Source organism: Engystomops pustulosus, chromosome 4, assembly GCF_040894005.1.
Source record: "Engystomops pustulosus chromosome 4, aEngPut4.maternal, whole genome shotgun sequence".
In the NCBI taxonomy this organism is placed as follows: Eukaryota; Metazoa; Chordata; class Amphibia; order Anura; family Leptodactylidae; genus Engystomops; species Engystomops pustulosus.
The window spans coordinates 160,125,121-160,137,610 of NC_092414.1; the positions used below are offsets into that span (position 1 = coordinate 160,125,121).

General features: G+C 41.4%; 1 protein-coding gene across 1 annotated transcript in view; it reads right to left on the minus strand.

Annotated features, from left to right (window-relative positions):
* The window catches only part of FSD2 (fibronectin type III and SPRY domain containing 2), a 33,461-nt gene extending 24,077 nt beyond the window's left edge, over window positions 1–9,384 (minus strand). Inside the window, exons 1-7 of the mRNA XM_072148325.1 lie at window positions 9,236–9,384; window positions 5,759–6,616; window positions 4,767–4,862; window positions 4,448–4,681; window positions 2,961–2,983; window positions 1,287–1,408; window positions 77–232 (exon numbers count right to left, since the gene is read on the minus strand). Coding sequence (XP_072004426.1) covers window positions 77–232; window positions 1,287–1,408; window positions 2,961–2,983; window positions 4,448–4,681; window positions 4,767–4,862; window positions 5,759–6,610 — 1,483 coding nt within the window. The 5' untranslated portion in view covers window positions 6,611–6,616; window positions 9,236–9,384. The remainder of the gene's footprint in view (window positions 1–76; window positions 233–1,286; window positions 1,409–2,960; window positions 2,984–4,447; window positions 4,682–4,766; window positions 4,863–5,758; window positions 6,617–9,235) is intronic.
* Window positions 9,385–12,490: the final 3,106 nt, after the last annotated feature.

The following is a 12,490-nucleotide window of genomic DNA, read 5'->3' on the forward strand; positions in this document are numbered from 1 at the left end:
CCATGACAGTCTTAATCCACCCCTGATTGTGGATATTACTTATTACACCCCTAAGTTTGAGTTTATAGGCTCTTACCTTCCCTATTTTCTGCTGGAGTAACATCAGACACTGGTTTGTAGTAGAGGTGGTAATGCCCCACTGTGTCATCAGAAAACAGGCTCCAGCAAACTCTGAGAGATGTCGCTGTGGCAGAATTGGGTGTCTGGGGGTTGATTACAGGAGCTGAGGGAACTGTAATATTAGTGAATCACAGATTAGTGAAGACACAATAATTATACAGCTATCCAACCTTTTACAATATTTAGAATCAATACCCTTGAAAATAAGAAAGCATGGACATAACCTTCTGGTTAGATTTTTTATTCTTCTAAGACCCTAACTGCAAAATCATTACAGTCTCAGAAATAAAATATACAGTAATGAAATGATATCTTGCAAATGCATCAGAAATCATAAACATATTGGCCCACATTTATCAAACCTAGTGCAGTCTGTACTACCCAAAAATAGAAACCAGAGATTATTCGCTCTAGCCGGAGCAAGCGTTTTCTCCAGTATATGACATTAAATAAGCAGATCCTTCTGATAAAAATATGTCTCTGTTCAGACCACGCAATCACCACGTTAATCAACAGACTTCCTCTATCATCCTCAGGGTACATTCACAGGCGGTATGCCAGCCATGCGGGCATACCGCCGTGTGCTGGAGAGGAGGAGGAGGAGGTGACCCCTCCTCCCTCCATAGAGAATAGTGGCCCACGGCCGCACACACGCCAAAAGATAGAGCATGTGTGGCACCATATCTGCGCCGCGCCGCTATTGCCGTCTATGGGGACGTAGATGCGGCCGCAAATTTGCGGCAGTGATGGCAAATTTATCACAAAGTGCCAACACAGAAATTAAATTTGTGATTTATACTCCCTTCTCTGTCACAGTTTTCATTGATACCAGCACCCTGAGGACACCAATAAAGCAGAAAATAGTCCCAGGTAGAGCTGTCACTTTAAAATAGCTCTGTGTACAGCAAGTCCTGGGCTGTCTGGGACTGTAGGAAGATACCTGGAGTCATCTCTGGTGATGGTCTCAGTGCCCACAGAAAGGGCTCCGAGTGCCAGCTTTGGCACCAGTGCCATAGGTTAGCCATGACTGTACTATGGAAAGTTGTTGTTTTATCACTCCAGGTTAGGGTTTGAAAAATTGCATTGAATAACATGAATGAGTAAATAAACTCTTTCACTCCACAAAGTTCCCAAATTTGGGACAATTGATCACTAGTGTTGAGTACCTGGGATAGTATCAATGGATTCCAAAAGCTTTTCCACATCTGAGAAGTCTAAATTAATATTTTTAAATTCTGCATTTGTTGAGATATTTAAGTTGATATCAGTACTGAAGTATTGGTGCAATCTGAAAAAAACATGATAATAATTACACAGCATTCTACATCATATACATGCAGAATCATTAATGAAATAGTAATGTAAGGCTATCTCTACTTAGTTGATGATCTGTGAAACTATCAACCAGCTTCACTAACTTATACTAAAGGAACACTAAAGGACTTGACTGTACCAGCTAAGGTAAGAGTACTAGAGCACTAGAGGTGCTACCAAGACAGTAATTTCTGAGTGATAATCACATCTGCAGGTTACAGGTATAGATGAGAAGTACATAAGAGTACACTGCAGAAGACATGTTTTCATTGCACCTTTTAATAAAGTCAAGGAATACAGCCTATCAAAAACTCATGTTATAAGTCATGAATATGTACATGTTTAAGCAATGACCAGGGTGGTTCCACGGTGCTACACAGAGCTTCCCAAAGCAGTCCTGTCCCCATGGGGCTCACAATCCCATGTTTTGGAGTGTGGGAGGAAACCGGAGGACCAGGAGGAAACCCACACAAACTCTTTGCAGATGTTGACCTTGATGGAATTTGAACCCAGAACCCCAGCGCTGCGAGGCTATAGTGCTAACCACTGAACCACCGAGCTGCCGCTAAAACTAAATTACGGCATGTGACTGATGTGTATGATGTGTGTATGCTATGTGTGCAGCATGTGACTGATTTGCATGATAAGCATGTCCAATTTCTGCTCTGGTAGTATGTTACATGTGTGTCCAAGGTGTGTGCATCTGATGTTAACTGTGCATCTAATGTGTATGATATGTGTCATCCATGACTATATCTAAGTAAGTGCTGCCTCATGTGTCTGTTTGTCCTACATGTGCGCAGATGGGTGTATAACATGAAACATTAGGTCCCACACACACTTTTGGATATGAGCGCCAGCGGCGCGTTCTCTGTCGACGATTCGGGTCTTCCGGCAATTCACTAAGGTAGTGCGCCCGATGTCCACTAGGTGTCGCTGCTGCGCTGAAGTTCGCCGGAGTTCACCGTCCTCTCCTGGGTGCAGGTAAGCGCATGTCAAGCGACACATTTTTTTTAAAAAATACAGCGGTTTTTCAAAATCTGACGGGTTTTCCGATGACCACACCCCTGATTTCCGTCGCATGCATTCTGGCGCCATTGCGCCGCAATCCGATCGCGTGCGCCAAAAACACGGGGCAATTCGCCGCAAACTGGTAATTCTAGGGAAACCCGACGAAAAAGAGTGATTCAGGCCTTTAGTCCCAGGCCCCAATATGCTGCACATTGTGTGTGTGTATATACTGTATGTGTGTATATCTGCTGTACATTTGTATATGGCACTGTTTGTGTTTTTATATGCTCTATATGTGTGCACATGATTGTATAAAATGTGTAATTGTAACTGGTACGTGTGAGTATACAAATATGTATATTTTTTAAGTGGGAAGGGGGGCCCCCTATGGGGGGGCTGCTATGGGGCCATGCATCTCCTAGTTGCACCCCTGCGCACAGTGCTCATCTATAATCATTATGTCAGCTCTGTAATTTTCTGTAAAATTTTCTTAAAAATTGTAACCCTTTCTTTACCTGTTGGTTGTATCAAGTGCAGTCTGCAAAATAAAAGAGATAATAGCAAGATTAATAGATCGAAAAATAGATTAATAAATATCCGCGCGTCTCATTAACAGGGGATATCAAACTCATCTACTCATTCCTAAATTTGCAGATTGAGAAGATAGTGGAGCAGGGTATTGGCTGCACATAGAATATGTAGGAATAATTTGGACCTCAACTTCTCCAACGCAGTCTATTGTTGTCTCCAACACTGATTCCAGAAAGGATCATACAGCATGCCAGAAAGATTGGACATTGCTACTTTCCCAAACAATGTGGAAGAGTTCCACCTCCAACATATATTAGGAATACTTGGGTTTAACCTATGGAGTAATGCATTGGTATGACAACCGTTCATTAATACTGTATCTTGTACTGATTTATTTTATAGAGGGCTGACAGCGAGCCTTTGGGGGTTTTATCCTATATAACTTTCCATAAGGGTGGAGGAATGGTCCTTCCTATCGGATCCTCCCATTTGACCATATATGCATGTTTATTAGACTCTGCATGTATGCTATGTATATATATGCAAAATTAGTCCTTTAGTGGCTGGGCCCCTCAAACCAATGCGTTCAAATTCAGTGAACATTTGTAGAGTCTAGAATAGAAAGACAATGGCCCACATCAAAAACAGTGCAACTATGTGCAGGTTGCCTGTGAAGTGTGCAGGTTGGGCCAGATTCATGAGTTGTGGTGCATGTTTTTCATGAATCTGGTGCTCCCTGCACTGCTCGGGAAGTGTGCACCATATTTTGGTGCACTTTATTCATGCTGTAGAATTGTGGCACACATCAGTCAGTATTGTGGTGCACGGTCCAATTAAGCACTAGCGACCATGAATAAGGCGTACAGCCAAAACGGTTAGGTCATGTCTACTATGTGGAGGGCCATGTACTTTTAACGCATATCAATAAAGAAGAATTGTATTTGACCTTTTACCTGGTCTATGTCCATCTCTACACACACGTGTGCCGGGATCTCCATTTTTTGTATCACAGTCTGCTCTTTCTACCTTGGAGTGATCAACGTGCACCTGTGATGGTGTGGACTAAAATCTGGCGTTTTGGTGAGCTGGACACTCTCTCTCTTTCTTTCTAATTAAGCACTAGCAGTCATGACACAAAACTGGTGCAGATACTTTGTAAATACATGTGCAAGCACTTTGCATGTTCTTTCTTGTGCAAAGTCAGACAGAAAATTGGTGCAAACACTCTAATAAATGTGGGCCACAATTTGGGGATAAGTGTTGGCCAGAGATGCAAAGTGCTCAGAAATCTATCTCAGGTCCTCCAATGAAAGAAGAAGCTTTTAAATTGGATAAATACAACAAAAGTATTGGTCATTTATTCAACAATGGACATTCTGTAGCAAACCAGTGTTTCCCACCTGACAGGGTTTTTTACTACTGACATAAGTGTGTCATTATCCATTTATTACAGATCTTTAGAAGGTCTTACCTTTACAAAATCTACTTTATCATCCTGTTTGAATAACTGCTGGATAGTCTCCATTAAACCTTTTGATGTGTCAAGACTTTTACCACAGTCAACCAACTGCTCAAATAATGACTCCAGTTTTAGTCTCTTCTCTTCTCCAAGTGCTTGCATTTTTTCTTCAAGCTTAGATGCAAGAGTGTCCATTACTTCTGTGTAGTGCAGCTCCAGATTCTGCTCCTGCCTCCCAGAATTCTCCTGAATATCATAAAATATCAGAAATTACCTAACCTGCTTACTACTCAACAAATGGCCTAGTAAAGAATTTCCAAGAACAAAATACCTCTATGGTGGTGTACATCTCCTCAAGGTGTCCTGCAAAGTTCTCCATCTGTGTGATCTGTTCTTCTAGTTTGCACATGTTTTTGTGTATTGCTTCCTGATAAGTGGGTATAAAAGATGTGTTATCAGTAGTGGACTATAATATAGGCAGTTTGGGCAGTAGCCCGGGGCCCAAGCCTTCTTGGGGGCACACTGCCTTCCAAACCAACCACCAAATTATATACTGAGAAGGACCTTCACCCATAAAATCCTTGTAAATCTGTTCCTGCTCTCAATACACATGTACACAAGAGCCATTTTGGGACCTATGAAGGACCTCCAAAGGTCCTGAAACCACAGATTGAAAACTGATAGATGGGACGCATTCTCCATTCCCTAAGAAGCTTGATTCTAGTACCATGTGTGGGACTTGTAGGGGCTATAATATTCCTACAATCCACCTGACATTTGATATAACGACTACAGCTTGTACGCTACAGGGTTTAGTCACACATGGCGTTACAAATAGCAAAGGGGCCCACTGAGGCTCTGTCGCCCAGGGCCCTACTGAAACCTAGAGCTGACCCTGTATAGGTGGTAATTTAGATTCCAAATAAAATAACATAATTAATCAAATAACACTACAGTAGTCACTTCTATTCCCATGTATATGCAAAGCAGATTATAGGATGCTTTCTTGATCTTTTTTAACAAGCGGCTATAACACATAACAGCATAACACTAATAAGTAGCCGTAGGGGTTATGTGGCATTGGTCATACTAGCAGTCATGTGACAATCACATGTACACAAAGCCACACATTTGGCAATGGATTTGTAGGATGGATCTTGTAACAAATACAAAATGCTAAATGATAAAACTCCCTGATTACCAATGTAACCCTAATAATTTTAAATCCGTTCACTTATTCCAAAGATTTGGACTCTGGAACTTTATATGGGACATAGCTCACACAAGCCAAGAGGGTGTTAGTCTTTTGTAGAAAAAACTTACCTTGATGTCTTCCACAGCTGCAGTCATTTCTTTGACATCATGATCCTTGTGTATACCAAACAGCTTTTCAAAGGCTCTAATCGGTGTTTTGCACACAAGACAGAAAATATCTGGCTCTTCTTCTGTGTCTTCAGTGACCTGCTTACTTATATCAATCTGTGAAATCTCTGCACCATCTGCACTGCTGTCTTCTGGAAGTTGTTCTGTGATTTCTTGTTTGACATCTGTATTTTCAGAACTGTGATCTGAAGGTGACTGATTTACACTTTCTTGATGCAATTCTTTTTCATCTTTACTTTGAGTATCTGGAGATATGCCTTTCTCTTCAACATCCTTTTTGTGACCATGCTTGTCTTTATGAGGATCTTCTGCAAGATCTGTAGGATGATCAACTTCTTGTTCAGATTTCTTCTCTACCGTTTTTGGTTTTGGAGGTTGAATGGTTTGCATTGGGTAAGAGACGCTGTGTTTCGTAGGCATCTGGCTATACGGTTCTGTTAAGAAGTGAAATTCTTCAACATCTTTATCCTCAGACAATCCATACAGCTTTGCCAACTCATCAACTTCTTTTTGTAAGTCCAATTGTGTTTGTGCTGCACCAGAAGTATGGTCCTCTTTGTGTTCTTCACTCTGTTCCTGTGCTTGTCCCTCTTTCCCAATTTCAGGAATTGTTTGTAGCCTGCCCTGTGAATCATATAGATCACTATGATAAAACATCAGGCCCTTTTGCTCGGGTTCATTTTCTTCTTCATTAGATTGTAATGGCTCTGTTTGATCTAAAGATGATACAGCGTGATTTGATTGGACAATTTCAAGTTCCTTCACTTTGTCGAGCTCCATCACTGGTTCCATCAATATCTATGATGTAATTTCATGGTCAATATAAATTGATAAGCAAAAAGGGCAATAGACTCTATACAAGATAAGTGAAAACTCGTTTAGTTCTTTTAGGATATGTGCACATTGTACTGATATGCTGTAGATGCAGCTGAAAATATAGAGTCAAAATCTATTTTTTTCAAAGTGAAATTTGTAGTGACAAAAGAATCAGTGTAAAGCTCAGTTTACGTTTTCAATGTTTCCGTTACCCTTTTCTGAAATAGAAGAGTGGAACAGAAACTTAATACAGTGACTACTCCACTATACAAATTCTTTTCGCACAAAACTACATATAAGTCAGCGCAATTCCTATAGCATACTGCCTTCTGATAGAATTCAGCCTCCTGCTCTATAACATACGTCCCGCAAATAACACATTGTACTCAGCTACTCCTTCTCTATAAAAAGCTGCCTGCAATGTATAAAATCTTCTCAGCTACTCCTGTTCTATAACATCCTGCTTAGAACTCACACTGCTTTATAATATTTTGCCTTGTGATAGGACACTGTACATTCATTACCCTATTGTAGCAATGTTTCTGCTAATTGTATGCTATCATCCTGTCTCAGCCCTCTCCCATCAGCCTGGCATTCTGTTTTCTGAGAATCATCTGTAGAGTGAAAGAGGAGGGAGCAGGAGATGCAGTCTACGGACTGAGGGTCACAGAAGGGTGAGGGTAGGGGCTATGCTCTAAGCTAGTTCTGGTCTCTGTTCAGTAATTACTTGAAGCAGCTCCATCATATCAGCTCTGTCTACACGCTGCTCTCATGTTCCCGCACAGTTCACCTCTTCCCACTGCAGCTGCTCAGTTTAATACAGAATTTATGATAATCCATAAGCCTTCCCTGCACACCATCACCTTTTCACTTGACTTTAAAAAGGCCATAGTCAGGTCAGGGAAGGGGGTAGGATCACCACAACTGCCTGATATACAGTATGAAAACTATTTACCTCTGTGTGTGCTATGTCTCCTCTATTCTCTTTACTCCCTATCCCCCACTGTCCTGGGAAGAGAAGAGAGTCACGGCATCTGCTGAACAGCATGGCTGCTGCATTTATCATAGATAGTGTGTACAGTAATTATGACACATCCATCATAGCAAGAAGTGTGTACAGTAGTCATAAGGCTATATTCGATTATAGGTATATCTGTGCAACAATGCACAGGTGCATATGTGTGTGTATTAATCTGTGTGCTACAACTTTGAGTAGAAGAGAGTTCAGCATTTGGAGAAGTGAGGGAAGCTGCTCTGGCTTCATTGCCCTTAGCCACAACTAGTTAGTGCCCGCCCACTTCCGAAGAATGGCTGATAGTTATACCAGACTGTATCTCAGGCTGTTAGGATTGGGTACACAAAAGACAGGGGATAGTGTGCCCTGAGCTTGCCCCAGCCTCTGTCCCTTCCTATAGCCCCCCCACGCTAAACCGTGGGGCGACTACTTGAAGACTCGGAATACTCTGGTTTAAGTGCGGGAAGGGAAATACAAACAGACTGACGAACATAAAACACAAAAGAATCGTAAACTAGCCGGAGTCACAACGGGAGGGTACGTCAATAGCAAAGTCAGTAAGCAAATAGTCAATGTCAAAAACTAGCCGAGGTAACAACAAAACAGATACAGAGCAATACAACCTAGTGCAGCAAGCAAGTGGAGAAAGAGATTTCAAACACTGGCACAGGTGACTAGTGAAGCTGCAATTTATGCAGCCAGAACTCCACCTCCAGAACCTGATAGGAGCTGGACAGCATCTGGGAATTAACCCCTAACGGTGCAGAACAACAGGCACCAAGCAGAGGTTCAAAGTCCCAGCCACTCCTAGACAGCGCGAGATCTTAGCAGCCGCTGCCCAGGACGAGAGGTGGAGTTTGCGCGGACACGCGCCGGGGTTCGGAGAACGCTGCTGCCACCACCAGAAGTCCCAGCATTCTCCCTAGCGAACCTGACACAGGCTAGTAGGAAGCCAGCAGTATGATATCAGTATCCTTGAAATAGTTGTCAAAGGCTCTTTCCAGCTGTGTTCAAACTACTAACATCAGAGTTACACTTTAAATTAAGTTTACAGTCTTGAAATTCCCACTACATGAAATCAAGCAATTTTACAATGCTTAAATTATAATAGGCGTATGTATGTCTCTGTGGCTTTAGAGAGTTATATGCACCAGCATCCATTTAGAGTCTAACAAATAGTTGCTGATTAATTAGCAGAACATAGTTCCACATGGACTTTCTGGTTTGTCAGAAATTTTAAATCTTTTTAACTCTTTAAAACTAGATTCACAATCATTATTAAAGCATCCAATGCACGATAGCCATGCACATGTGTATTGAATAATGGACACACAGAACTGGAATATGCAGCTCCCTACTTAATATACTTTATTATACAATGTATCAGAAATACAAAACACCAGCTGTAGAGAAGCGAAGTCTGACAAAATTTCAATAGTTATAAGTATATTAGTTGCATTTTATGTGATGAAGAAATCTTACGTTACATAGGGCATGCCATTGTAACATGAAAGGCATCAGATGCTCAGCATGAAATTCTTAACTATCTTAAACAGTAGGTATAAAATAACCATTCACACAATTACCTGACAATTAAGGTTCCTATCCTTTTATGAGACAACCACATAGAGGAGACTGCTTACGAGAGAGGAGCATGAAAGCCTACGGGTTATTTTCGACAACGTGTCCGGGAATACTGATATCCCAGCAGTAATGGAGGATGACAAATTTAGATCCCCTGCAGCTGTTCTCTTCTCTCCGCATGTCAAAAGGGGGAAGCTTTAGAAGTGTGGCTGAGAATATGTCACGCTGCTTAGTACTAGAGGCTAACAGACTAGATAATGTATAGTTTACCAAAAAGGAGGTAAGATAACAATGTAATGAACAAGACCATCAGAAATACAAAATTTATAGTGGCTGTTCACATTTTATGCTAGATTCATAGATACATTTATATTTCTGAGCTTAATGGATTGGTATGTAGCTGCAGCATAATTGTAGCCATGTTATCCTTGGATATGACCACCATTGCTGGAGTGGTTGCACAACAAAACCAATTGCTTTTGCACATGAAATATCTAGGACAGTGATGGCAAACCTTTTAGAGACAGAGTGCCCAACCTACAACCAAAACCTACTTTTATGTTGCAAAGTGCCAACATGACAATTTAAGCAGTCACCTATTGATCCCAACAGTATCAGAAGTTTTAATTGTATTGCCATCCTGAGGACACCAATACAGTTGAAAGAAGATGGAGATATTTGGATTATAACTTCATTCCAGGGTCCCTTGAAGAGGAAGAATCAGGGGATCCAGAGCAGGAGCTCCAACGATAAAACATGTCTGTCCACAACGTCTCACTTCCTCGTGTAGTCCTGGCAGCCAAGGAGGTGTCGAGCATAGCATGTCAATGGCTCTCTTGGACAGGAGAAAGCCTTGAGTCACGTCCAGCAAATTCTGTGCTGGGGTGAAGGCCTGGGTGCCCACAGAAAGGGCTCTGAGCGCCACCTCTGGCACCCGTGCCATAGGTTCGCCACCACTTATCTAGGAGATACTGCATGTCCAACAGCCGTCCTGTGGTAATGAGCACTAAATCCAGGGGGTTGGGCGCTTCAATAGCACATGTATAGACACTGCCAGAAGAGTGCCGGGTGGTCATATCCAAAGACAACTATTTTGTGTCTAAGGGACAAATGACTACATTTATGGGAAATTATCTTCACACCGGTACATTTTTTTTAAAAAATAGCATCTTTTTTAAAAATGCAACTAAATAACATAGTTGAAGAAATAATGTGTATATATACATGTGAATGCCCAAATAGGAATACCCCTTTAGGCTATAAGGCAAATCAGCATGTACCAAAGCAGCCTTCTGGTACCTTAAAGGGGTATTCCCATCTGGCCAATCACATTAGTATAATTCTTCTGCCCTATACATTCATTCTTTCAAACACATATAATTAAGAAATTATCTGTTTGAAAATAATTTCCAATAAACAGTTTAATAACATAATATTGAAGAAATGTATATCTATGGCAGATGAATTAAATTAAATGTGAATGTCCTGTTGGTATTACCTCTTAAAATGTTTGTCGTCAAGTCATTGTTTGACTGGACCACCAGGATCTCCAGGTTTGTCCCAACTTTAACCTATTACTGGAATTTGGAGGATAAAAGGGTCTATTTTCTAGGGGATGATCAAGAGTGAAAATCCAGAATAATTATTTTTGGTGGGCTCAAGGAAACCTGTCTGTCGAAGAACAGGGTTAAACATACGAGGGTGGTTCAATAAGAACCTGCCTCAGGCGCTGGTCACAGCAGGGACAGCGGAGAGCTTCAAGAAGGGTCTAGATGCCTTTTTACACCTAAATAACATTGATTGTTATGCTATATAGGATTGTTTCCCCTAAATCTCTTCCTCATCCAATCCCTACCCTTCCTTGCTTGAACTTGATGGACAAGTGTCTTTTTTCAACCGTATAAACTATGGAACCCGTGTTAGAAATGAGAACACCATTTTTTCATAAATTGATTGTTTTATTTTTTGACTTTTTTTAACCCCTTCAAAAAATAGGATTTGTCGAACTCTCCAAAATACGCCTCTGTCTCGGCTATGACTTCCTCGTTTGAGCTACGTTTTTTTCCCGCGAGCCATTTCTTCATGTTAGGGAACAAGAAAAAGTCGCAGGGAGCCAGTTTGGGTGAATATTTTTTGTCTCCTTCAATTTTTTTTTTAAGCAGTCCAATTACATCACTGTCGTATTGTCCAGTGATCGTTCTTCCTTTTTCTAAAAAATCCATGTGGATGACACCGTTCGCATCCCAAAATATTGTCACCATGACCTTTCCGGCTGATGGGACCATCTTCGCCTTCTTTGGAGCAGATTCACTGAGAGAAATCCACTGCATTGATTGTTGCTTAGTTTCTGGCGTGTAATGATGAATCAAGGTTTCATCAATGGTGACTACTCAACACAAAAACTCCTTCGGATCTCGCTTAAATTGCTCCAAACACTGCTTCAAAGTTAACAGCCGCATTCGCACCCATCGGGACGACAATGTTTTCATCATCAACTTATCATGTAAAATATTAATTGCTGTTCCGGTCGACACACCTACCTCCTCTGCTACTTTGTTCACTTTCGTTCATCGATCAGCAAGTATTATGTGGACTTTTTGAATGATTTCCTCGGTAACCACGTCTGCCGGGGGTTCTGGTCGCTCCTCATCAAAAGCGAATGTTCGCCTATGTTTAAATTCATTGAACCAATATCTAACTGTGGTCATAGATGGCGAAGTGTCCCCATAAACAGCATCCATTGCTTTTATCTCCTCACATTTTTTCCCGTCCAAAAACAAAAAGCGAATTACCGAACGATACTGCTCTTCTTCCATGTTAGCGAAAATCACGAAACACGTCTTACTCAAATGGCTGCCAAACCCAAACTAACCTATCAATCAGTCTGCAATTTGTTTTTCCGTCGTTTGATAGATGGCAGCACACGATAACACCAACGTCCCTCAGGAACGCCGTCTGTCATCAAACACAGGTACTTATTGAACCGCCCTTCTGTTTTTCGACAGTTCCAATTGCAATTGCCTTGTCTCAGCAGGCCCCCCACCAACATACTCTATAAGGGGGATTTCGGTAAGGAGATTTTAACAAGATTCTATGCCCGTTTTCCAGAATGAAAGATTGTGAATCTGGGGAAGCCAATAGCTCAGTGATGGCAAACCTTTTAGAGACCGAGTGCCCAAACTACAACAAAGACCTGCTTATTTATCGCAAAGTGCCAACACAGAAATTTAATTTGTGATTTATACTCCTTCTCTGTC